The 26,046-nt window shown below is 40.0% G+C and overlaps 1 protein-coding gene across 1 annotated transcript in view; it reads right to left on the bottom strand.

Moving 5' to 3' along the window:
• Window positions 1-7,250: 7,250 nt before the first annotated feature.
• Window positions 7,251-26,046, bottom strand: part of LOC136832631 (uncharacterized) — a 95,847-nt gene continuing 77,051 nt past the window's right edge. The window contains 1 exon segment of the mRNA XM_067093886.1: window positions 7,251-10,634. Within this exon segment, the coding sequence (XP_066949987.1) occupies window positions 7,701-10,634 (2,934 nt within the window). The 3' untranslated portion in view covers window positions 7,251-7,700.

Genomic DNA, 26,046 nt, shown 5'->3' with positions numbered 1-26,046 from the left:
TCTTTGTTGGGTGAGTCGGTAGAGCTGTGGACTGGCACTCGCTGGGCCGGAGTTCGATTCCCCGGCCAGCTAATCAAGAGTTAGAGGAATTTATTTCTGGTGATAGAAATTCATTTCTCGCTATAATGTGGTTCGGATTCCACAATAAGCTGTAGGTCCCATTGCTAAGTAACCAACTGGTTCTTAGCCACGTAAAATAAGTCTAATCCTTAGGCCAGCCCTAGGAGAGCTGTTAATCAGCTCAGTGGTCTGGTAAAACTAAGGTATACTTAACTTTTCATCATCGAGGATGTAAAGTTCCCCCTGCTGGGCGCAGATTTCCCAGGACACCATGGACTTCTAGTTGATGTCACAAGACAACACCTCCTCGACACAGGAACCTGCCACTCCCGTCAGCTCTCCACCAGACCTGGAATGCCTACCATCTGCTCCACAGCCCCCAACAGCTACACATCCCTTCTTCAGGAGTTCCCGGACGTATTCAAACCAGAGCTACGCCAGTCACCTGGGGCTTCAGCAAAGCACGGCATCTTACATCACATCACCACGACGGGCCCACTAACCCATGCCAAGTTCCGACGACTGTCCCCACAGAAGTTACAAGACACCAAACGGGCCTTCGCAGAGATGGAACGGATGGGCGTCTGTAAAAAATCATCAAGCCCGTGGGCTTCTCCCCTCCACATGGTAAAGAAATCCGATGGTTCATGGAGGCCCTGTGGGGACTATCGGCGTTTGAATTTACTAACAACACCAGACCACTACCCCCTCCCTAACATGCAAGATGGACCTGCTGAAGTCATACTTCCAAGTCCCTGTGCATCCCGACGACATCCCAAAGACCGCCATCATCATGCCCTTCAGGAGCTACACATTTTCCTATTCCACCTTCGGTCTCAGGAACGCAGGTGCCACATGTCGACAACATTCTCATCTTCTCCAGGTCCCCAGAGGAACACCTTCGCCACATCCGCGCCGTCCTGAAACGTCTGCAGGACAGCGGACTGGTTGTCAGGTTCGACAAGTGCATTTTCGGGAAAGAAAAAGCAGACTTCCTCGGCCACAAGACTTCCCTAGCAGGAGTGCGTCCCATGGCCTCTAAAGTAAAAGCTATAGAGAACTTCCTGAAAACACAAACAATCAAGACCCTTCAGGAGTTTCTCAGAATAACAAACTACCACCGACGTTGCATCCCAGACATTGCCCGCACTATGTACCCCCTTACATCAATCCTGAAGGACAAACCAAAAACACTGACCTGGGAGGCTCCGCAGCAGCAGGCATTCATTGAAATGAAGAGAGCCCTCTCCAGTGCCACTACCTTAACTCACCACCACCCCACTGCTGCCCTCAGGTTGACAACGGACGCCAGCAACATCGCCTGTGGTGCAGTACTCGAGCAGCTAGTGAACGGCACCCCTCAGCCCTTGGCCTTCTTCAGCCACAAGTTTTCACCAGCAGAGACCCGCTACAGTGCCTTCGGCAGAGAGCTGCTGGCTATCTACCAGGCTGTGAGACACTTCAAGTACCTGCTGGAGGGAACTGATTTCACAATCCTAACAGATCACAAACCCTTGGTGCACCCATTTGCAAAGCCAGGAGATACGTGGTCTGCAAGGCAACAGCGTCACCTGACCGCCATCTCCGAATTCAGGTGCACCATCAACTACGTCCCTGGCAGGAAAAACCCGGTAGCCAACGCCCTGTCAAGAGAACAAGCAGCGGACCCAGAAAAGGCAGACTACAGGACAGCAGTGACGGCTCTTAAGTGGGAAGATGTGCCCTTAGCAAGCTCAAACACAACTCTCCTCTGCGACACCAGTACAGGCCGCCCACGCCCCATAGTGACCGCTTTGAGGAGGAAGCAGGTGTTCGACACAGTCCATGGTCTCTCCCATCCATCAGGGCGCACAACGGCATGCCTCATGACTAACAAGTTCATCTGACACAGCATCAACAAGGACATTCATCAGTGGGCAAGGAGCTGCATCCCGTGCCAGGCAAGCAAAACGTCCCGGCACACAAGAGTCCAGGGTTGGAGACTTCCCCCAGCCTCGTTGACGTCGTCAGGCCCCTTCCGCAGTCGGGAGGAGCCAGATACCTCCTGACAGTCATAGACCACTCCACATACTGGCCCGAGGCAACCCCCATGGAGGAGGCATCAACAGCGTCACGCGCAGAGACCCTCCTCTCCAGTTGGATCAGCTGTTTCGGAGTGCCAGACAGCATCACTATGGACAGGGGTACAGCCTTCCTGTCAGAGCTCTGGGTCTCCTTGGCACCCCTGATGGGTACAACTCTACACAGCACAATGGCCTACAACCCCGCAGCGAATGGCATGGTCGAGAGGGTGCACCGCTCTCCTAAGGCGCAACTCTCATGGCATGTTGCACCGATCTGCCCTGGGTCCTGCTGGGTCTCCGCACCCCACCGAAGGCAAATGGCAACACCTCCCCTGCTGAGAAAGTCTACGGGGAGACACTTGCCGTTCCCGGAGAATTCTTCCCGCTGTCGGCTGACGGCGCCGACAACCCCCTCCCGAGGTTGAGGGAACTCGCACACAAGTTCGCGCCCTGCCATAAGACCTTCACTGACAGAACCACTACCTACAGCCCACCCGCCTTACACTCTTGCGCCTATGTCTTCGTCAGGGTGGACTCCCGTCGGCCACCCTTAACCAGGCCCTACAGGGAGCCTCACCGAGTCATCAGGCAGGCCGCCAAGGCATACCTCCTTGACATCCACGGGCGGGAAGACTGGATCACCATCGACAGGTTGAAGCCAGCATTCCTGTTGGACAGCGAAGTACGTGAGGAAGAAGGCAGGCACCCCAGAGTTCACCCTCAGCACCTCCCCGCAGACACACCCGCTCCCCCACCAAAGCAGGGTCCGGGCAGCCCAGGAAACACATCGAGCCAACCCCAGATGTCGGTTCCACCCCATGCCCACAGTTCTCCAGGAGCAGAGGTCCACTCTGACTGCCTCAGCGTTTACGTGATTAATGTTGTTTCATCCAATAATTGCTCCTCTAATCATTGTCTTGGGGGGGGGGGGTGTAGTATTTGTAAGGGCATCAAATCACCTCTCCTTTCTTGTGTTTTGTTCTTCATACGTACATTAACCACGTCATATATGTTACTCGTTGATATTTCAGATTCTTTATGTACCTCATTGTATGCATCACTGTACGGCCTGTCCGCCGATATATATACCTGCCTTTTACACGTCCTGTACTGCATTATATGTCTTTTTATGCCTGTTAACAAACACAACCTCTGTATGGACACAGCTGGGGGTTGCCGCTACCTTTCCGTCCGCTTTCTGTATTACAAACACTTGTCAAGAATAGTAATGGATCAGACTTTCACTTCTGACATTTCTTGAACCTCACACATGCTGTAGCAAACTTTTTGAAGGGCTTGAGTATGATTATGCTAGTGTTTCTTCTCATCCTAGCAAGAATGACTTTTGGGCTCACTGTTTTTGGTAACAGCCAGTTCCTGAAGTCTCCCATCTATAAATTTTTCAAGCAGCCACGCTTATTGCTTTCTGTAAGACCCAAACATTCTTCATCTTCATGCCTGACACTATCTAGGAAAGTAAAGATCTTGTAGAACCAAAACATGAAGCCTTCATCACACCAAGTAGAACTAATCCACTGCTTGATGAAGTGTCGTTCCACTCAACTTGGCTATTCATTTCTTGCTACCTTCTTACAAGTTCAGCTCTCAAAACCAGATCAGCAATCCCTCAGGTTAAAAAACTATTTGCTAGAAATGATCACCGAGGCATTTGTTCCTGACCTTACACAAAGGTCAGAGACTGGCAAAAACAACCATTTTCACAAAAAGCTTCACTATTCCTTCCATGTCTTCTGTCACCATCAACAGACAGAAAAAACTTTTCTGCCCAGGACAGATACTGTATTCTGCTTTACCTATGGAAGGCATTGCCTCAAAAGGCAAATTTCCAAGAACAAATGGTGCAGTAACTCTCCCAAGACAGAATTTTTTGTTCACTTCCTTTCTTTTTAATTTTTACATAGATCATCATACTTGTGCTTGCTCATTCAAATCATGAAAAATCATTTAACAGCACAAGAAGAGGTTGTTAACTTCACTATTCTCATCCTCACTCAAGACTCAGTTCTTTCCAGAGATGTAGCTTCAAGAGATTTTAGCTAATACATTTCATGTCAGAGGGAAGCCTTCCGCTTTTCCAGTTCTGAGAGATTTACCTGATACAATACAATACCTTGTTTTGAACTCCACAATTTGGAATACAGTATCCTTTTACAAAGCTATAAGCTCTTAAAAACTTGGTTCCTGACATATCAGTTACCAAATATGTATTCCTGTACCATTAGGCTTACAAAACACCCAGAAACCTTCAGCATCTCATCCTCCCTTCTAAAAGGGAGTAAGGCACACTGCATGATTAAGGGTGGTTGGAGTAAGTTTCATACTTACGTACTGATTATAAACCCAAGGATCATAAGGGAATGGGTGGTGATACTACCATCTTCTTGTCTGACAAGAATGGTGATCTTAAGAACATCACAATTGTGATATTACATATACTGCGTACTGCATATGATAATTTTGTCAAAAATCTCTTTTGTGATAATGGTGCTTTTAGATCTTCAGCCTGACTTTCTTCATTTACTGTCCCTTACCATTGAATCAGTGTACATGGCAATCCTTTTCCATGACCAATCTGTATTTATAAAGCAATTCGGTTTCAGCTTCACCATTCACACAGGTTACAGTGTTCCCTTTGGGGCTCCTAAACTGTATTTAACAACTTCAATCCTCAGCTCTGGTAGATATCCAAAATTACTTTTCCCTCTAAAGCTATATGTGCCCATCACTTTCTCAAAAGCAACTCTGTTCCCACATAGCCATTCCAGTCTCCACCTACTATTGACTGGCCCAGTAGTTCATCTGTTACCTTTTCAGGATTTCTCGCTGTCCTTTGCATCTCTCCTGTTTACAGAAAGTATTCTAAGGATACAAGCACTGCTCCCTTCTCAAAACCATTTCAATCTTCCTTGTCCTTTTTATCACATCTGACATTGCATCTAGGATCAGTATGACAAGTTCAATCTCTCAGCAAATTTGTATACTCTAACACAATCATTATCTTTCCTGTTCCTTTGTATCTTTACCATAAACTTCCTCCCCACTCATTTTGATCAGTTTTTCCACTTAACAGAAACTGATTAATTTTCATGCCCTCTGCTCCTTGATGGCTGGTGGTATTGAAGCCACATTACCTAGAGCCAATTAACTATCTACAAGGAAACCATTGTTATTCTAAGTTCTGTATTCCCTTACTGACAAACTCATCCAATCTATGTAGTCTAGGCTTAGGTAATAAGTAAAGTTTTTTATAATCTTGCAGGGTGGGAATCTTTCAGAGTATAAGTGTATGGTATACTCAATACTATTAGATGTTAAGACGTGTACTGCAACATTTCCCGTATTTGCAGGCATAACAAAAAGAGCCATATTTGAACAATCCGGCCAGCCTTGGAAGGGTCGTATTTTTTATTTCTCTTAATTGCTAAACTCAGTCATTTTTTCTCAAATTATAATACATACATCCATTTTCAAGTGAATTTAATTGATTTCTCTGGTTTGATCTACGTTCTGAAAAGTTTTATTCGGACTTTCATAGAATTTTAACTCCATAGTGAACATGATTAACTATTTTCATTATGCTCTTTCTTGTGTCTGAGCTTGCCAATATTGTTAGCTTCCCCGCAACCCATCAAGGGGATATTACTTCTTAAATGCATAAAGTAATTGTAATACATTTTCTGTTGTTACTGATGGTCTGTTTGTAAACGCACAATATTTAAAATCGCGTTACTACAATTGTTCATCACATAATACAGGAGTTGCATTCTCAGTGCTGTTAATGTTTATTTCTGTTGCATTCTCAGTGCTGTTAATGTTTATTTCTTTCTCAAAAATCACATTTACCAACATTTTATTTTCTGTTGCATTTTACCTCATGCTATGAGATTTTCACTGTTCTTCGAATATCTTCCATATTGTTTTATCAGTCTTTTAAGAATTCTGCAAAATAGTTGTGTGTGGACTAGGCTCTGTAATGTCTGCGGCAGTTTTTTGGACAACTGTAAATATTTCTTATGAACCGAGTCTTGGGCTTTGGGAAACCTGGCTTCTCAAGATTGTCTCTTTGGTCTTCTATGGATCAAGAAGCTACTCACTTTGCAGACCATCAGCTTTCATTTTGGTTAGGTGGCATTTGTTACACTGCCAGTGCCATACATTTTTCATTACCCTTACTTTATAGCTATGAATAGGCTTTCCAGCATTTTCATTGATGCATGTTTGTTGGGCAAGGCTGGAATACTGCTTCACAGCACTAAGCAAGTTTTCTGCCACCGTGTTAAGTATGACATATAATATATATAAACAGTATACACAGCTATCATTCACTTCTAATGATCTATTTTCTTCAGTCTCCTTTCATACTGTGTACAGATTTTATTTTTGCTGAAGGCTGCAATACAAGTCAGTTCTTTTATGCTCATTACATACGAGTTGTACTCATTTTGAAAATTAAATCATGAGAAATGTTCAGCCACCTGACATTAACGGCAACTGATACAACTGATACAGTGATTTCATTAAGTGTGAATTAAGTGAAGACAGAAGAAAACCATCCATGCTTCCTTCATGTAGTGTGTGCCAAGTGCAGACAAAGATTAGAGAACATCACCATGCAAGAGCATTGATATAGTATTGAACTCCATTTTACAAGCCAAAGCAGTTTAACACCAAAAGTACAAGAACTCATTGAACATGGAGCTTGCAAAAGGAATTCTTCCATTCCCATCTTGTCAAACCATGAATAAACTTAACTTCCCTTCTAAGTATTCTGTGCTAATTTTGCCCATGCATCATTTCTTCAACCAATCTATCAACTATTTAAAAAAAAGTGCACTTCAGCCCTTCAGAATGAAACCCAGCACAGAACTTTACTTATTAATTTCCTTCTACAGTGTCTACCTCACCCTGCTGCAAATATTAAATGAAAGTAGAAAAGTCAAAAGATGACATTTTAAATTAAAATAGTCTTGAAATGTCTAAAATACAGAACCTCTGAAAAATAACGTTCAATTTTAAACAGAAAAAGTTACTTACTTTTTGATTGCATCAATTCTGGAAAATCAAATGCAGTACCATTACGTAAGAGGCTATCACGAAAGAAATTAGCATCTTTATAAATTTTATTAAAAATAGGACTAACACAAAATCAGAAGAAATTTACAATGCCCTTTTGAATGGGAAAGAAAGTTCTATATATACATAAATTGCAGTAATACAATACATCCCAATGTGCGAAAAGTCTTCAAAATTTGATTCGCACTTCTTTATACTGTACTGCAAATATAAAATCTAATTTTGGTTTCAATATTTTCTGGAAATGTCATAAATCAAGCTAGAAAAAATAATTATAGACACCTTTGCAGATATAACAATGTCTTCTTTTCAAAATGGCAAATACTCACTATAGTACAATGAGTAGAAAACTGAACAAATAAATTTTCTCATTAAACATCTATACAATATTAACAAAGTCTTCAATTTAACACAGTAGACTTGCACTGTACACGAACTTTCCACGATTTTTTCACGTATAAAATATTTATACATATTACTGGACTACCACCGATCCTGATAAGGAGGTCTGTTGTCCATATAGCCTCTAGATGGTAACTGAGGAGGACCTCTATTTTGAGAGCCCAGTGGTGGTCCACTTCTAAAAGTGTTTGTATGAAATTCTTCTTGTCCTAAGAAAGATGGCCTATCAAATCTATTATCACCCATACGAGACAGTGGAGGACCATGGCCCAAGGGTGCTTGTTGATTAGACCCTCTTGCAAAGGGGTTATTCATACCCATATCCATACGATTTGGAAGATCCCCATGCATCATTGGCCCTCTCATATCACGCATTCCAGGATCAAAATCTCTTGAAGGATAATCTCCAGGTCCAGTTTCCCTATGAGGTGGCATGGGTCTCTTGTCATCATACATCCTGTCAGGAATATCTCTAATCCTGGAATTTGGAAAACCTTGTGGAGGACCTTCTGGGCCCCGAAATCCAAGGCCATCTCTTTCCATCATTTGATTCCTTGGGATGTCAGTTTCCCTGTTCCCTGAGGGAGCCTGCATACCAGTTTCCCCCTCAAACCTCATCCCCTGTCTGCCAAATAATGGCCCTCTTCTGTCTTGCTCAAAACGATCTGGTATTCCTCTATAATCACTATCTCTTGTATCATTAAAAGATCTATTGTCAAAAGGTTCTCTTACGTTTCTTTCCATATCATCAAAGGAACCTCTCATTTCAGGGTCTCTACCAAAATTTCCAGTCAATGATCTGTCCATATTACCAAAAGAGTTCCTGGAGGGATATTCAGGATTTCCATATCTTGGTGGACCTGGTGGCACATTTGGATTTCTAGACAGATCTCTAGTGGCATTTTCTTCACCTGGCCGTAATGCTGGTGAAGTGGTTTTATTACGGTAGTCTTGAAGAAGTTCACCTATACCAGATGGCACTACCATGTTCTCACTGTTGGAAGGCATTCCTCTTTCATTGGGCATTCCTCTTTCATTTGGCATTCCTCTTTCATTTGGCATTCCTCTTTCATTGGGCATTCCTCTTTCATTGGGCATTCCTCTTTCATTAGTATTACGACCTCTTTCCTGCTGATCTATACTGATATCTGGTTTAGGATAACTTCTTGTAAAGTTTTCTTGGGATGAAGGGTTACTCCTAAGATAAGGATCATTAGGAGAAGAGCGCTCCATGCCACTTCCAGGATGGAATGTTCTTGAAACAAGACTTGGGTTTTCTTTTTGCCCATGTTGTGGAAGTAAAGTTACAGGAGCAATACTAGTTGGAGCAACAGGTGCTGGAGGAACATACTGAGGGGGTACAGCTGAAGGTTGAGAAAACATTGAATCCGACTTTCCTTCAACACTTGGTGCTGGGGATGGGTTGGAGGAGGCTGAATTTGAAGGTGCAGGAGAAGGCTTGGGTGTATTGCGCGCACACTTTTGCATACGCTCCCGAAGTTGGGTTACTTTCTTGCTGTCTGTTGCTTCCAACTTCTTCAGATAAGAGGTGAGGGCCTGCTGCTCTTCTCTATTTAGAGATCTGAAATTTCCTAGTAATGCCTGCAAATCATCAAGGGACAACTTATTCATATCTTTAGGTCCGTCATCCTCATACGCTGCTTGTAATAAACTGAGTCCAGCTGGCTTAGTAACCTGGCTTGAATTTTTTGTGGCAGTAGGTGGCATGGATGATGAAGCAGAACTTGGAGCACTACTGCTTGGGACACCTGAGGGGAACAATGCTGTTCTTGGTGGCTGGGTAGCAGGGGCAGTTAACACGGCTGTTCTTGGTGGCTGGGTAGTAGGGGCAGTTAACACAGCTGTTCTTGGTGGCTGGGTAGCAGGGGTAGTTAACACGGCTGTTCTTGGTGGCTGGGTAGTAGGGGCAGTTAACACTTCTGTTCTTGGTGTCTGGGTAGCAGGGGTAGTTAGGGAGTTTGCAGTAGGTGTTGACACTACAGGTGGTACATCAACATTAGCAGCCTGAGGTTGACTAGTTTCTTTAACTGTTTTTTCAGTCTCTGTTGAACTTTGACTTAACTGTAACTGATCAGCCAACATTTTTGTATGGCTTGCTGACACAGCAATGAGAATATTCTGTAGGTCTTCTTCACTTGCATTAGACTTTCCAACTTGCAGCAAATGATGTGCTATATACTGGGCTATCTGAACAGTGTCCATGCCAAGTGTTGCTTTAGCAATATTATTTATATCTAAACCTAAATATTTATCCCGGCCAGTCAATTTTTCCCCTTGTATCTGAAGCCACATAGCTCTCTCAATTGCCATTTCAGTTTTTAAAAGTTGCTGTGTTCCTAATATTCCAGCAGAAATTTGTGATGCTAATTTCTCCTTTGCATACCGTACCAAAACAGAATTGTCAAGATCTTTAAAAAGGTCTAAAGGATCACCTCCATTTTCCTTTGAGGCAACAGCTTTTGAAAGGAGGGTTGACACAGCTGGTCCAAATGACCCAAGTTGGTCCTCCAATTCTTTCAAAAGCTTCAAGGTTCCTATAACAGAATATTCTTCCTCATACTTTGGCAAATCTCTAAGTTCATTACTATTCAACCCCAATAATTCTGATCCTTGTAAGCCAATGGTATTTGTAGGTGGGGGTGAAGGATTCTTTGCACTTCTACTATTACTATCCCCTTCCCATGGACTAGGGGATCTATCAATGCGGCTCACCTTGTCTCTGCTACCTCCATTCAAAGGTATTGAGTCATTATCGGTAAGAGGATCCGGGTCCTTAATACTGAACTTTTCAAGAAGAGCTTTCCTTTTTTCACTGAAGGAGATAAAATGCAACTCTTTCATCCTCTTATGCCAAAAGGGAGCCCACTCACTCTTAAAATCATGCCTGGAAGGATCCAATCCTTGTGCCTCCAGCTCATGATATCGATTTTCCCAAAACTGCCTCCACTCTTCACCATATTGAGGATGAGACTCTGGAACTCTTTCGAGTTCTTCCTGCAATAATCAATGTCAACATTAGGGTCATATAAAATGAACAGAAGACTTATATGCACTTAAAACAACTGGTTTTTCCCATAAATACACTAACTCTCAACAGCTACTGCTAATGAATTCCCATGATTAGTAAAATATAGCTTATTTTACAAACAAGCAACCTCACATTCCCATTCCACAGATGATCCAGAGAAAAGAAAAACTAACCAGCTGTAAAGGGCAAAAGCTCTTTCCCTTTCTTTATTTTCAAGAATTTTTTGCTGGATAAAGAATAAGAACCTTTTAAATTCAAAGCCAAAACAGCAAACACAGTGACTTTAATGTGTATAAATTAACACTTTTCAGATGAGTTAAATATATATTAAACAGACCTCCAGTCTGGCCAAACTTTAAGGTTGGCCAATTAAAGAAAATACACATCAATGGAAAGAGGAAGATATGCAATTGCACAAGTGTAAGAAAAAAATTCTAACAGTTTTTCTGTACCTTCCACGGGGAGTTGAAAGTGAATATTTACAAGCCTGTGCGGGCCTCTTTTCCAAGACACTTGTAAAAATATGCTAATTTTACCAAGTTATACACAATTTTTCTCATTATTTTATTTTATTTTGTAAAATTATAATTACAGCTCCCACAATACCATAACAGATAACTAGTCAGTAACTCGCACCGAGTATATTTACTGTATAATATTCAAAGATTTGCCCAGATGGGGAGGTGCTGTACCAGATAAGAACTAAAACCAATAGCAATCCCTGGGGTATATCTATGAGAAAATAAATAAAAAGAAGTCCTGGGGCTAGGGAGAGGCAGTACATCCCTCCATGAAATCTCAAGGCACAAAGGCACACTGATCCACCTGTCTCCTGTACTGAGCTACTAAAGTTGCCATAAATCATTTATGGCCCACTGAAGTGATATGAAAATTTTTTCTGCTAAATTCCTCCAACCAGTATGGTGCGCAATATTAGTACTCATAAGAGTTAGCCTATTATAATTCCCCATATGATCATGCCCGTCCAGTAAGGGTCAAGAGAATTTTAGAAGAAACATCTTCCTCATAAAACTGAGAATAAAACTCAGCAAGATCACTCTTCTTTCAAGCAGTTAAACTATACTGGATAAAAAATGCACAGTGGGATACAATATTACTAAATCTGGTCAACAGAACTGAGTGAAGTATTCTAAACCAAAGCTTCAGTGAAAAATATTGGAGGCATTATAAGAAAAAAGTGTATATATATATAAAATATATAGATAGATACACACACACAGGTAGTCCCTTGCTATCAGCGGGCTTGGTTATCGGCAATCCAGTTTTTCAGGGCTTGTCTAGCGACAAAAATCAGTGATTTTCGGCACAGACATGCGTCAATTTCCGTTTATCGGCGCTGATACATACCTAACAGAGGCACCGATAACCGAAAATTGGCAATTTTCAGCACTTATCGGAGACGATAAGCTCCAAAAATCGCAGATTTTCGCATATCGCCACGTCGTCGGAACAGAACCCCCCCCTTTAACCGGGGACTGCCTGTATGCATGTGTGTGTATGTGTGTGCACATATATACAAACACACACACACATATATATATATATACATATACACACACACACACTGCTCCCCATTTTTATGTGGGGATAGGTTCCAGAACCTACCATGCAAAAATCCCCTCTAAAAATGTTTATAACTGCCTATTTTAACATTTCACCACATAAGTTGATATTTCAAATAAAATATACCTTAAAATATCACACTAAAACAATTTAATATTTCAAACAAAATACACCCCAAACCATCTTCCCAAAACACCCTAAGTAACGTTACATTACAGTACTCTCCTACTACTGTTACTCTGAAGTAGGCTTATACACCCCTAAAAAGCTTTTAACTGCCTATTTTAACAGTTCATCGCCAAACTTGACAGTTCAAACAAAAATATACTGAAACCCCCCCCCCACCCCGTACTCGCATTCTCACAATTTGCGGATTTCCCTACAGAGCATCATGCACATTATTCGCGAAAAATTCGCCCATTCGTGGTATTTTTCAATGAGAAATACTCACTAATTACTATATTTTCATCATTTTCATGATTAAATGCACTTTTTGTGATAAAACTACTAAAATACTCAGGTATGAGTATTTTTAGAGTTTTTTTTTTTTTTTTTTGGTTTGAACAATAAAAATTTTTGGTTAGAACAATCAAAATGGGCATTTGTTGTAAGTGTTCTTAAAGGGGTTTTACGTATTCGTGGATTTTAGCTATTTGCGGGTGTGTGTGTGGTATGCATCACCCCGCAAATACCAGGGGTTTACTGTACCTCAAACTATCATCCCAGAACACCCTGATATCATTTCAAAGTCAGATTGCAAAATTAAGAACCAGCCTACACCTGTTACTCTACGTATCCCCTATCATTCAGACACATTTTCTTTGGCCTATGTAACTTTGCGCATCGTTCTGCACATACTGTAATGCACTGGGCATACATTTTACATATATTCATATTTTCCTATATTGGAAGATGATTTTGAAATATTTACTGTACAGGTACGTATTTTAGGATAGTACTACTGTATAGAGCATATCTAAAATACATGGGGAAGTTTAGAACGACAGGACACATACCCCCTAAACAGAATGCTTGGTTTGTTACGTTATGTTAGTATTTTCATGATTATGTCCAAATATATTTACGATAAGCAAATAAATGATTTACTACAGTAAGTTCTTGGTTTACGTCATTTTGTGGTTAGTCCTCACCATTTCCCATAAATTTATTGAAAAATTCTTGCGCCTCTCTCTTTCCTCTCCAAGTATACATATCCTTTCACCCTCTGATGAACCGATGACACGAAACCGCGTCAATAAATTTCTTGCCATAAGTGCTCCAACGACGCAATTTCCGCGAGTTATTTTCGGGGGGGGAAGGCATCCGAAGAAAACAAAGACTGCGCCAGTGCATGGGCAGATCTTGGACCTACAAGAATACGTAAACAGGAAACCAATAGCTATCGCGCATGTGCCGCAGTCCTCCCCCACCTCAAGCACTTCACCTCCTGTTTTGACCGAGTTCAGCAGTCTTTTTAGTGCTCTCACATTTTTTGCTTTGACGTCATTTATCTGCGTTTGTGAAGTGCTTTCACTTTTGTTATTGTTATAAAATTGTTTGCAAGTGATTGCTGAGTATTTTGATTCATATTTCAAGTGTTTTTTTACATACATTTCTGTCTATCAACGTTTCCGTCTTTCAGCTTCAATTGCTCAATTTTTTCTGAGAACACTTATTGCTTTTTCGTGGGTTATTTATAGAAAATTTATTCAGCTTTCCATTGTAATTTTCACTTTTTTCTTAGCATTATTCACTATCTAGTAATTAAGAAAAATTTAAGCGTAAATATGAGCACTTGAGAACCCAGTCGAGCCGCATAGTTCGGCCTAGGGTTTGAGAGAGTGTGAATAATTTTTTGTATGCCTGTTTGTAAATAACTTCAATGTGCATGTATTATATATAATTCGAACCGCCATTCTTTGTACTTTATCGTGCTGAACAGCAAAATGTAAAAATATCAACGTTTCTATATAAAAATCTTTAGCGAACAATTGAATTTACATGAAAAAACAATTTACGTCTTTGAGCTTCAATTGCTGAATTATTTATCGGAAATTTATTCAGCTTTCCATCACAGTTTCAACTTTTTATTAGCATTATTTATTACCGAGTAACTACAAAAAATTTCAGCCTATATATACATAAGTGTTGAATGGCATAGTTCGGCCGGAATTTATGCACGCGTAGATAATTTTTTGAACGCATGTTTGTGCATCTGTAAGTAACTTCAATGTGCATGTATTATATATCAGTCGAACAGCCATTCTTTGTACTTTATCATGATGAACAGCAAAATGTAAAAATATCAGTTTCTATATAATAATCGTTGCCGTATATTTTCTTGGAAAAAAAAAAAATTGTCCGTAATCTAACGACAAATGCTCAATTTTATTCTAACAATACATACATCTTTCTTTTGTGCGTTTTATAAGAAATTTATTCACCTTTCTAATGCCACCTTTATTGTTTTTCTATCTTTATTTCTTCCTTAGGTACGATACGAAACGTCAACATAAGTAGGTTGGAAAATCTGAAAATTGCACTCTGTAAAAAATTAGCAATTTTTAATCATTTGCCTACATCATAAAACAAACCAGAAGCCTATATTAGTTATAGTTTGGACATATTAATTTTTACAAAGAAACTTTTCTGCACCAGCCCCACTTTTCCCTACACGGTGTAAGTCGCATACCAGGTAGCACTATATGAATGCCCGTAAGCGAGAGTTAATGAGAAAACAATGTAAAATATCTACTGAGAAAACAATTCAAAATATCTACAACACATTATTTCACTTACAGAATCCATTTATATTGTACTGACCTAATCACCACAAAAATATTAAAAATCCGAATTTCATACGTAAACACAAACACAAAAATAAACAACTCCAGAAAGTCCACGACAGATTGATGGAGATAGTGTTGCCATATTTTTTTTTGTCTGATTTATTGTACCGTATTTCATTGCAAGTTTAGTTGACTATGATTATCACACACATTATAACAGCACACAAGGGAATATTTTATCACCGTTCGTTGATATTTCATCTCTAATCGCCGTAAAAATATTTAAAAGCCGAATTTCACACGTACGTAACACTCAAGATTCTTTCTCTCCTCCCAGCCATTGTGAAGTCTTGTCCCCAGCAAGTTACTGTGATCGGAAGTATTAACACTCAAGTTTCTCTCACTCTCTCTCTCTCTCTCTCTCTCTCTGTGAGATAAGAGAAAGATTGATTTTTTATGCATGTTTATTTTTGTACAGTATATTTTGCAGATAAACATGATGTTACTTTGTCATTCATTTTTTCATATTTTCCATGCATAATTACTGTACAACTTTTTGCATTTCAATAAAAGCAGACTGGAAAATAAAATAAAATAATTAGCGAATAATTCAGATACTGTACAGTGTGCTCTATCATCCTGAAAACGGTCAACAGCACAATATAATTTCATATACTTCTTACATTACCATTAGAGAGAGAGAGAGAGAGAGAGAGAGAGAGAGAGAGAGAGAGAGAGAGAGAGAGAGAGAGAGAGAGAGAGAGAGAGAGAGAGAGAGATCCTGACCTTGTTAAGCACATTCTGTGGCCCGCCTATTATTCTGGGCTGGGGCCTGGAATGAGCTTAACAAGTTTACGATTTGTATTAAATTAATTTGTACTGCTGTAAACATTTCATATACATTTTGCTCTGTTGAGAGAGAGAGAGAGAGAGAGAGAGAGAGAGAGAGAGAGAGAGAGAGAGAGAGAGAGAGAGAGAGAGAGAGAGAGAGAGATCGTAACCTTGTTAAGCTCATTCTGCGGCCTACCTGTCATTCCAGGGCGGGCCCCGGATTAAGTTTAACAAGTTTACTATTTGTACTACAGATTTAATTTGTATTATACACTTTTTAGATATTTTGCTGTGTTATATTATAAATATTAACATTTAAAAATTAGTAAATCATTTATCATAAAAATATATTTAGTCATGAAAATAAAATGAAAATACAGCCATATCCCAAAGTCCCGTGAGATTAGGTTCCAAACCCCTCGAGCACGGCAAATTTTCACGTAAGTTTGGCGCAGTCTCTAAAAATGCTAATAAATGCTTATTTCTACAGTTTAAACAATAAATATTACCCTAATCATGCTCCCAAATTATTAAGCTAACTTTTAAATGAAATTAAAGTTAGTTTCATTGAAAAGTTAGCTTAATACATTACCCTTAAAAAAAAGAAATAAATGGTTGACATAAAAATATAGTTAGAAAAGAATTTCTCTCTCTCTCCCTTTCCGACCAATCTATCTTTTGATATCTATTGTACGAATATCTTCTCTCTCTCTCTCTCTCTCATGTTATTCTTTCTGTCTCCATAATATTTTATAAATAATTTAACTCGTAAGATCGCGGTATTACTGTACAGTAATTAGTGAATATTGTTCTATGCAAAAACTCCTGAATTAGTGAAAATTCCCCCACGGGTAAGTGAACAATGTGTTCCACAAAAATCTGCAACAAAATGAAACATGAAAGTGTGAAACGCATAAAAACGGGGGCACTGTGTGTATGTATATATACACACATACATACAAATATATATAAGTATATATAATTATGTGTATATATGCATATATACATGTATACTGTATAAGTACACACACTTATACAATAGATGCATGTGACTTCAGTATATGAATGAATCCCACAGGAAAATGACAGGCAGATATTCAGTTCCAAGTGTTTTCAAACTTATTCACACATTGTCGGGGCACAAATAAGACAGTTGAAACGAAGGTTACAAGGTAAACAAAAAGAACAAGAATACCAGATGGTTAATTGTCAAAAGGTAATATACAAAAAGATAATCTAGGATAATCCGGGATCACGTGGTCACAAACTAAAACCCTAAACCTAACCACAAGGGACATGGAAGTTTAGCCATACAAAATGCAAAAACATGTATAAAACTGAATACCAGATAGTCAATTGTCAAAGGGTAATAAATAAAATTAATCCAGGATAATCTGGGATCACTTGGTCACAAACTAAAACCATATAATTAACCATAAGAGATACGGAATCTTACTCATTCAATATCCAGAAACTTATATAAAACAATACTAATTTTGTTGTTTATATTTATCAACAACTTCTTTAATTATGAAAGCGTCAAGTTTAAACAAACAAAGACTTAAATTTAGAACACTTCCATTGTTTGACTTGATAAAACAAGATTCAATGATATTCCTTTTGACTGTGTCATTACAAAGGACTAAAGGTCTTGCTTCACTCCAGTTAATAGGATGATCTAAATCTCTCGTATGTACGAATAATGCATTCGATGTTTGGCCAGTTCTCACAGAATATTGGTGTTGTTTTATTCGTTATGAAAGTGATATTCCAGTTTGTCCAAAATACATTTCATCACACTTTTTACAAGGAATTTCATAGATGTAGCCAGAAACATCTTTAGGAGAATTTTCTATTACTAAGCTCCTAATAAAATTACTGAAAACAATATTTATGTTGAAAAGCCTTAAAATTCTAGGAATTTCTAAAAACCTTTCATCATCAGTAATTTGAGAATACTATATTGTGTTTACTAAATTCAAGTTTGTTATTAGTTAAATATTTTCCTGTCTCTTTTTCCATGCTACATCTACAAAAGTCCTTGGGAATTTAAGTTTCAAATCAATATCATAAATAATTTTAATATCAGCATCAATGAACTGCAGGCTACTAATACATAAAGCCCTTAAGAACATCCCAGAAAACAGAGAACTCAACATTCTGATGATGGTTGGAATAATAATGAACAAAAGAGGCAATGTTAGTTGATTTTCGAAAGACTGAAAAGGTGAAATTTCTATCATGTCTATGGACAGTTACATCTAGAAAATTCAAATTACAATTTCTTTCTTCCTCTTCAGTAAATCTTATAACAGGGACTAAATTATTTAGCTTAGAAATTCCTGGAGATTTTTGTGAACTGGACAAATACAGAAAATATCATCCACATACCTAAACCATATAACTTTTTTGGGGCAAATTCTTGGTAAGAATTTTGTCTCAAAAAATTCCATGTAAATATTGCTAAGGACAGGAGATAAGGGATTACCGATAGCCATGCCGAACTTTTATACAAAAACTCCTCATTAAAACAAAATTTACTATCTTTGATAGAAAACCCCAAAAGATAAGTGAGGTTTGCTACAGTTACAGGAATACCACAACTTTCTAATTCTTCCTCCAAAAATTCAAAGAGACATCAAAACTGATCATAGTAAAATCAAAATTCAAATTCAAACTATTCAATTTGTTTATAGTCAGCATTATTTTTTACTTTTGTATTAGAAATGTTCCCTACCAAAGGTGTAATGAATGATTGGTCTAATAGGGTTATTGATTTGTGTGTCTTGACTAAACCGTACAGCTATGGTAGGGAGGAGCACTGAGTTGTAAACTGTTTAATTAAATGGTCAGAGCCCTTTAAAATTAATTTAATTTGTTTACTAAAACGAGAGTTCACTGTCTGTATAGGATCTGACCTCATTTTCGTGTAAGTTTCACTATCATTCAATAATGTCATTATCAGATTCCTAACACAAGAGTAAGGAAAAATGAAAAATGAAAAATTAAAGCCAAGCATTAAAGTACCAAAATAAATTATCAGCACAGGGAATAAAAGACGAATACTAAGACCCTTAATTGCTTGAATGTCCCTTGACAAAAAGCTTCACTTGGATGATCTGTCTGCAGCAAACGAAAAGATGATCCTCACCTTCTATGAATCTCCTGGACTTCACTTGGAATTCTTCAGCAGCCTCAAGTCAGCCCCCCAAAAATATAACAATGTTGCCGTTGAAGAAGGCTTGCCGAGATAGTGGGGCCAAGCGGTTTTGCTGCTGATATTTTAATTTCTTTTGGGCTACACCATCAGCTGCCTTTTAGCGGAGGCAAGAGGCACTGACCCACAACAACGCAGGAGCTTAAAACACAGGACCTTGAAGCGACCAGTGCTTTCAAACACATCGCCTCCTCTTTCTTCAGACGTTACTTCATCATTTCGCATACCTTTGTATAACGTCTGTTTAAATTCTTAAATACTCCAGGATCCTGTTAAGCTGTCTTCAACTCCTGTCGGATCCATTTCCCCTGAAGAAATCTTTGGAGCCTTTCATCTCCCGGAAGGGCTAAATCTCATTATAACCAACAATTTGCAAGAAATCCAAAGGCTACAGAATCTGTAGCTGTCTTGAAGCCTTCAGAAGTCCCAGAAGCCTCCGGAATTCCCAGATTTCCTACTGTCATCCCGGGGAAGCCAAGATCCACTAGGAAATTTTATTATATATATATATATATGTGTGTGTATACTTTAAAAAGAGCAAAAACTAACTGGAGCAGGTATTCAATGCCAATAAAACCATTCTGTTTCGGAAAACAAATAGGCCTGAATAAAACTGCCATACCTGAGCAACAGGTTTCAAGGGGAGCGCCAAGCCATAGGGCCCCATTGTAAAGTAAATGACCATTTCTACCTTACAATTGAAGGAATCTACTTCATATTTTACCACCTATTCTACATTTAATACTGAAAATTCCTTCGCGAGGAAATTTAGAAATTTGATGTCCAAGTTTATTTTCTTTAATTGAAAAAATTACATTTTTAAAAATTTGAAAAAAAAAAAAAAAAAAAAAAAAAAATTATTGTCTTAACTTCAAAAACCAAGATGTAGCTATACAGTACTACACTCTGTAAAAGTTTTATTGAATTTGTTTCAGTCTTCTTGGAGATCTACAGTAAGCATTTAATTTTGAAAAATCAAGTTTTCAGTAAACAAAAAAGAAAAATTTTTGGACTTTCAAGAATATTGAGACAATCAGGACATCTTGAACCAGTTATCCCTACATTATTATAAACCATTTTCTCTAACAGTAATGCTAGAGAGAATGGGATATTTTAGTAGGTGACACAGGTATTTTTATACAAGTCTTTCAACACTTTTTACGTTTTTTACGATTCGTCCATGAATCAATCTTGACATTTTTTTAGCAATAACACTTCAAGATATGTTTATTACACATAAAACTGTCCAAAAGTCTATAACTCACTTGCACCTATCCAGAATTAGTTATACAGTTTTTTTTTATACAATTTGTCATTCACAGTGCCGTAACAGTGATTGTCCAGGAACCAACTTAAACATTTTTTTAGCAAAAATGCTTCAAGACATGTTTATTTACATATAAAACAGTCCAAAGGAGTCTATAACCCACTTGCACCTATCATAAATTATAATACGATAGTACGACAATAATGCACGAAATATAATTGCATACAGCATGTAAAAATGATATTTTCAAAATAAAACTAAGTTTCATGTATGTATACTTACCAAGTAATTACATAGCCATAGTTTCTAACTCGCGCAGCAGCCTTTCATCTAAAAATCGTGGTAGCGCTCTGATAGTTTAGTGTAGGTGGCAAGCCCCGCCCACTACGGGAGTACTGTACACGACATAGCAGACAACCTCATTCTGTTTGTGGCCTTATGTTCATGAGAGGGGAGGAGGGAGGGCTCTGATTCTGTAATTACTTGGAAGTATATATAAAACTTAATTTTATGAAAATATCATTTTCATATAAGTACCTCACCAAGTAATTACACAGCTGAATCCCACATTGATAGGGGTGGGGTTTACGGACATATTCTACTCCAAAACATTAAGGTATGGTACTGATTTTGAAACAAATGATTGCTAAGCATTGAAACAATGCCTCTGGTTGGTGATCATCTGAACCTGTGGTGGCGTGGTGGTTGGGCAGTGGGTCGCCTCTACGTAAGTGGTTTCTTGCAGCGGAGGATAGGCCTGATTGCTGACAGACAGACATATATGCCCTTAATCTGGGTGCAGTACCTACATATCGAATTACCAGACAAAGCTGTCACCTACACTGACAAAAAACACTATCCATTTACTAGACTGGTGGGTATTCCAGATACAAAGTACCCCTGGGGCTTCCCAAAACTCAAACACCCTACATCAAGGTGAGACAGAGATGAGAAAGACTGCTTCCTATGCTTCTTCCCCCACTACTGATAATGGCCCCAGGGTACTGCAATTCTCAAACACTGTTTCAACTTCCTTTAAGGAGTGAGACATGTATATTGATTTGCACCTCCAAAAGGTTGAATGAAGAATGGACGAAAGGGATATATTATTCCTGAAAGTGAGAGAGGTAGCGATTGCTTGGACTTCATGCACTTTCACTCTGAAAGGCAATATGTTCTCCTGATTTCGAGAATGCGCCTTGGAAATCAGATCCCTTAGAAAGAAAGACTATGCGTTCTCAGAAAGCAGCCTAGAAGGATTCTTGACAGAACACCAGAGGTTGCTGGATGGCCCTCTGTTCTTCTTGGTCCTGTGCAGATAATATCTTAGGGCTCTAATGGGGCAAAGAACCCTTTCTTCTTCCTCTGGGCCAAGGATTTCAGTTGAACCCTTAAGGTGGAAGGAATGAGGCCAGGCCTTTGATGGGTCCTCGTTCTTAGCAAGCAAGGAAACCTAGGGTAAAAGAGCACCTGCGTCTCCTTGGGAGAAGCCTACCCTCTTGTCAATAGCCTGTAGCTCATTTAGGCGGTTGTCAGTAGCCAAAGCCACAGGGAAGAGTGCCAACAGAGGGTTTGAAAGATGAGCCTGTGAGCCACTTTAGCACTACATCTAGGTTCCAGGAAACTTATTCGGCTTTCTTATGCTTAGAAGTGTCAAATGACTTGATGAGGTCATTAAGATCCAGGTTCCATGACAGGTCCAAACCTCTATGCTTTAAAAGTGAGCTAAGCACAGCTTGATACCCCTTAATGGTGGAAGAGGACACTTCTAGAGGTCCTCAGATAGAGGAGGAAATCCGCTATTTGTGTCAAAGATGTCTCAGAAGATGAGACGCTACGTCTGAAGATACCATCTAAGAAAAACTGCCCATTTTGCTTGGTAGATATTGCAAGAAGACTGGCATCTGCATCTTCCACTGGCTTCTCCAGCTACTCTTGAAAAACCTTTCGGCCTTTCGCTCTAAGAAGTTTCCTGACAGTCTGAAGCCTGTCAGAACAAGAGCAGACAACCTTTGATGGTATCTCTTGAAGTGAGGCGGTCTGAGTAGCCATGGTTTTTGGGGAAGTAGCCTCAGAAACCACTCCTTCATGGGCCAGAATGGGGCTATGAGTGTCATCGAGATGTGGTGTGAGATGAACTTGGTCAGCACTTCCCTTGCCGTGTTGAAGGGTGGGAAGGCATACAGATTCAGGCCGGACCAGCTTTGGAGCATGGTGTCTTGTCGCCCATGCCAAGGGATCCAGGGCTGGAGAGCAGAAGAGGGAAAGTCGATGGTTTCTTGAAGTGGCAAACAGGGCCAAAGTTGGTTTGCCCCATAATCTCGAAACATCGAGACGGACCAGGGGAATCCAAGGTCCACTCGGTGGGAAGGACCTGCTTCCAATGGCTTAGTTTGTCTGCCAGAACGTTCAGTTTCCCCTGAATAAATCAAGTAACCAGTGTCAATCGGTTCTGGTCTGCCCATAGAAGATCCTTTGCTGCTTGGCAGAGAGAAAAGGAATGAGTGCCTCCTTGCTTCTGAATATACGTCAGTGCGGTGGTACTGTCAGCATGGACTACTGTACCACTGTCTTGTCATAGATCATGGTCAAGAAGCACTGAAGACCTAGATGAACTGCCTTTAACTCCCCGACGTTGATAAGGTTCCGTTCTTCTGGGTGCCACGTCCAGGAAACTTCCAGATTCCCCAAAAGGGCTCCCCAACCTAGGTCTGAGGCATTTGAGTAAAAGTCTAGATTGGGGCTCACAAGATGAAGACTTTCCCTGCAAAAGTCTTCCTTTGGACAGCCACCATTGGAGGTCCAGATTGATTTCCTGAATTATGGGAAACACGACGGAGTCTGGTTGGGTTTTCCTGTCCCAGCTGGCATTGAGGTAGAATTGGAGGACTCTCATATGGAGTCTGCCCAGATTGACGAATGTCTCGATGGACCCTAGAGTCCCCAGTAGGCTCATCCATTGATGGGCTGAACAAGACAAGCAGGCAAAAAAACTGCGGATCATCTAGAGGCAGTTGGCGATTCCCTTGGGGGATGGAAAAACCCGAAAGGTCTGAGAATTGAGAATCATCCCCAAACAGAGGATCTCTTGTGTTGGGGGTAACTGGGACTTTTGGAGGTTCATGAGTATGCCTAGTTCATGAGTAAGGTGAAGAATGGTATGCAAGGCCTTTGTGCACTTCCCCTTCGAAGGGAATTGAAGAAACCCGTCATCCAGGTAAAGACTGATGTTGATGCCAATTATGTGAAGCCATTTTGCGAAAGGGGAAATGACTCGAGTAAACACCTGAGGTGTCGTGGAGAGGCCGAAGCAAAGAGCCTGAAACTGATAGACTTTGTCCTGCATATCCAATATTATCAGCCAATCGCCCAAGTGAATGGATGACAAGACTGACTGGTTCGTCTCCATCTTGAACTTTGTCTTCCATATGAAGAAATTGACAGCGCTTACATCAAGGACTGGTATCCAACCACCTGATGATTTGGGGACAACAAACAGACGATTGTAGGAGTCCTCTATGCAGATGTCCTCTACTTCTTCTATGATTCTTTTTAGAAGGAGAGAAGATACCTCCTTTAAAAGGGCCAAATGCTTCTCTGAGCCTTTTGAGTAGGCTACCAAGACGATGGGAGAAGTGACCAAAGGAGGGTTCTACATGAAGGGGGTGGAGTAGCCCTCCTTCAGAACCTCAAAGATCCACTGTTCTGCCCGTGTGACTCCACTTCTCCCAAATTTGGAGACGTCTGGCTCCTACTGGGGCACGAAGGACTTCTTCATTTCTTAGGCAAGGCCTTGGAAGAGATCCACTTGATGGCTCTGGCTGAGAACCAGACATTGAAGCAGGATCTGGGTTGTGACCTATGCTTGCTTCCATCAAAGATACGCTGTTGAAGAGGAGAGACCGTGTTAGATGCAAAAGACGATGAATCCTTGGGGTGTTTGGAGGACTGCACTTGAATGGACTTCTGGAGGTCCGAAGCGATTTCCCTCACTATGGTTTATTATCGAACCTGGATTCAAGTTTGGCAATGGCATCTGGGTCGGAAGCATGGGAGCCAGGCACAGGAGTAAGTGGATTGATAGTAAGAGGGATGGGGATAGGAGAAAGGGCAGGAATAGGGGAAGAAGGTATAGCAGGACTAAGATCTGACTTAGGCCTAGGGGTAGAATTTAGGATAGCAGCTCTACTCTCGGCCCAAGCGGCTGCCTTTCTCTTCCTGTTCCTTTCAAGCTTATTAAGGTGATATTCAAGAACCCAGAACCTTCCACTTTCTCTCATCCCAATCCTTGCACTCATCACAAGTATTCTCCTTAGTAAATACCTGCCCTCTACATTTACTGTAGATAGTATGTGAATCGTAAGATGACTTAGCCTAGTTTTACAACTGTCGCTGCAATAGCGAAAACTAGATGCACTCAAATAAGACATACCCAAGGCAAAAATGTTGACAAAAGCTAATAAAAGTTTGAAGGACACACATCACATAAGCGACAATACTTCACCGAATTCCAGCGAGAATAACCAAAAAAACTGGTGAAACGGACTGCAGCAAACCCGTGATGTTGACTCGTAAGTCAGCAGAAACAGAATGAGGTTGTCTGCTAAGTCGTTTCCAGTACTCCCGTAGTGGGCGATGCTTGTCACCTACACTAAACAAGATTTTTAAATAAAAGGCTGTTGCACAAGTTTGAAACTACAGCATAGCTATGTAATTACTTGCTAAGTTCCTTATATGAAACAAGTTTTAAGTCTGTCGCATAAGTTAGAAACTACAGTATAGCTATGTAATTATTTGGTAAGTTCCTTATATGAAACAAGTTTTATTAAAATTACCATCATTCTTAACACCCCGTGTCTTTTTTTTTTTTTTGAAGTGCCAGAAAACATTGAAAGATCCAGGAGATCAGAATTCTACAGTGCACTTACAAAATGGTTTAAGCTCCAACGTAGCAAAGGTGTAAGCATTTTTGGGGAGATGCTTATGGAGCATGCCAGAATTTTCGCAAGGAACTAAACCTAACAAATGATAGTGATTACTCATAAGCTTTTTTCTACTTTTGATAACATATCAATATATATGTGGAATGAACTGGCAACACTGTTTAGATAAGGGTTTCTTTAGGGGCGATTTCGGTAGTCCCAGATTTCGTGGTCCAACAGTGGCCTGGTCGCAAGGGTTTCAGTTTAAAGGAGTCGGACTGTGGTAACAACTACAGTGTAAGATGCAGCACAAATTGCTCATGAAAGTTAGGTTGTTTCAAAGGTCATATACTTGATACTGTAGTTAAGACATCAAATAACAGGAGACAAGATAAGACTGCTGATTAACCCATTAGTTTTGGATCCTATTAGACAGGACACTGCCTATTATCATTTCTTAGTTGAACCTTATGAACCCTCTATTCTTTGTACACACAGCTCTTCTGTGTATACTACCAAACCATTAAGGGTTGAGACACTGTCCAAATTATATGGGTCGAGAGGCTACGCAACCTATAATGCTCCTTGATATTTGCTAAATTGTAATGGAGAAATTTTCTCCTACCAATTAATAATGCACACCTACCTTTTGTCTCACCATCCTAATATACATACAGTATTTTATACTGTTAACATACTAGTGCCTAAGATTTAAATTGAAATTTTTTTTAAGTAATTTGTATTTTTCCTAACATACAAACCTGAGGT

The sequence above is a fragment of the Macrobrachium rosenbergii genome, chromosome 50 (genome assembly GCF_040412425.1).
Source record: "Macrobrachium rosenbergii isolate ZJJX-2024 chromosome 50, ASM4041242v1, whole genome shotgun sequence".
Classification (NCBI taxonomy): Eukaryota; Metazoa; Arthropoda; class Malacostraca; order Decapoda; family Palaemonidae; genus Macrobrachium; species Macrobrachium rosenbergii.
This window is presented reverse-complemented; position numbering and strand designations above follow the sequence as displayed.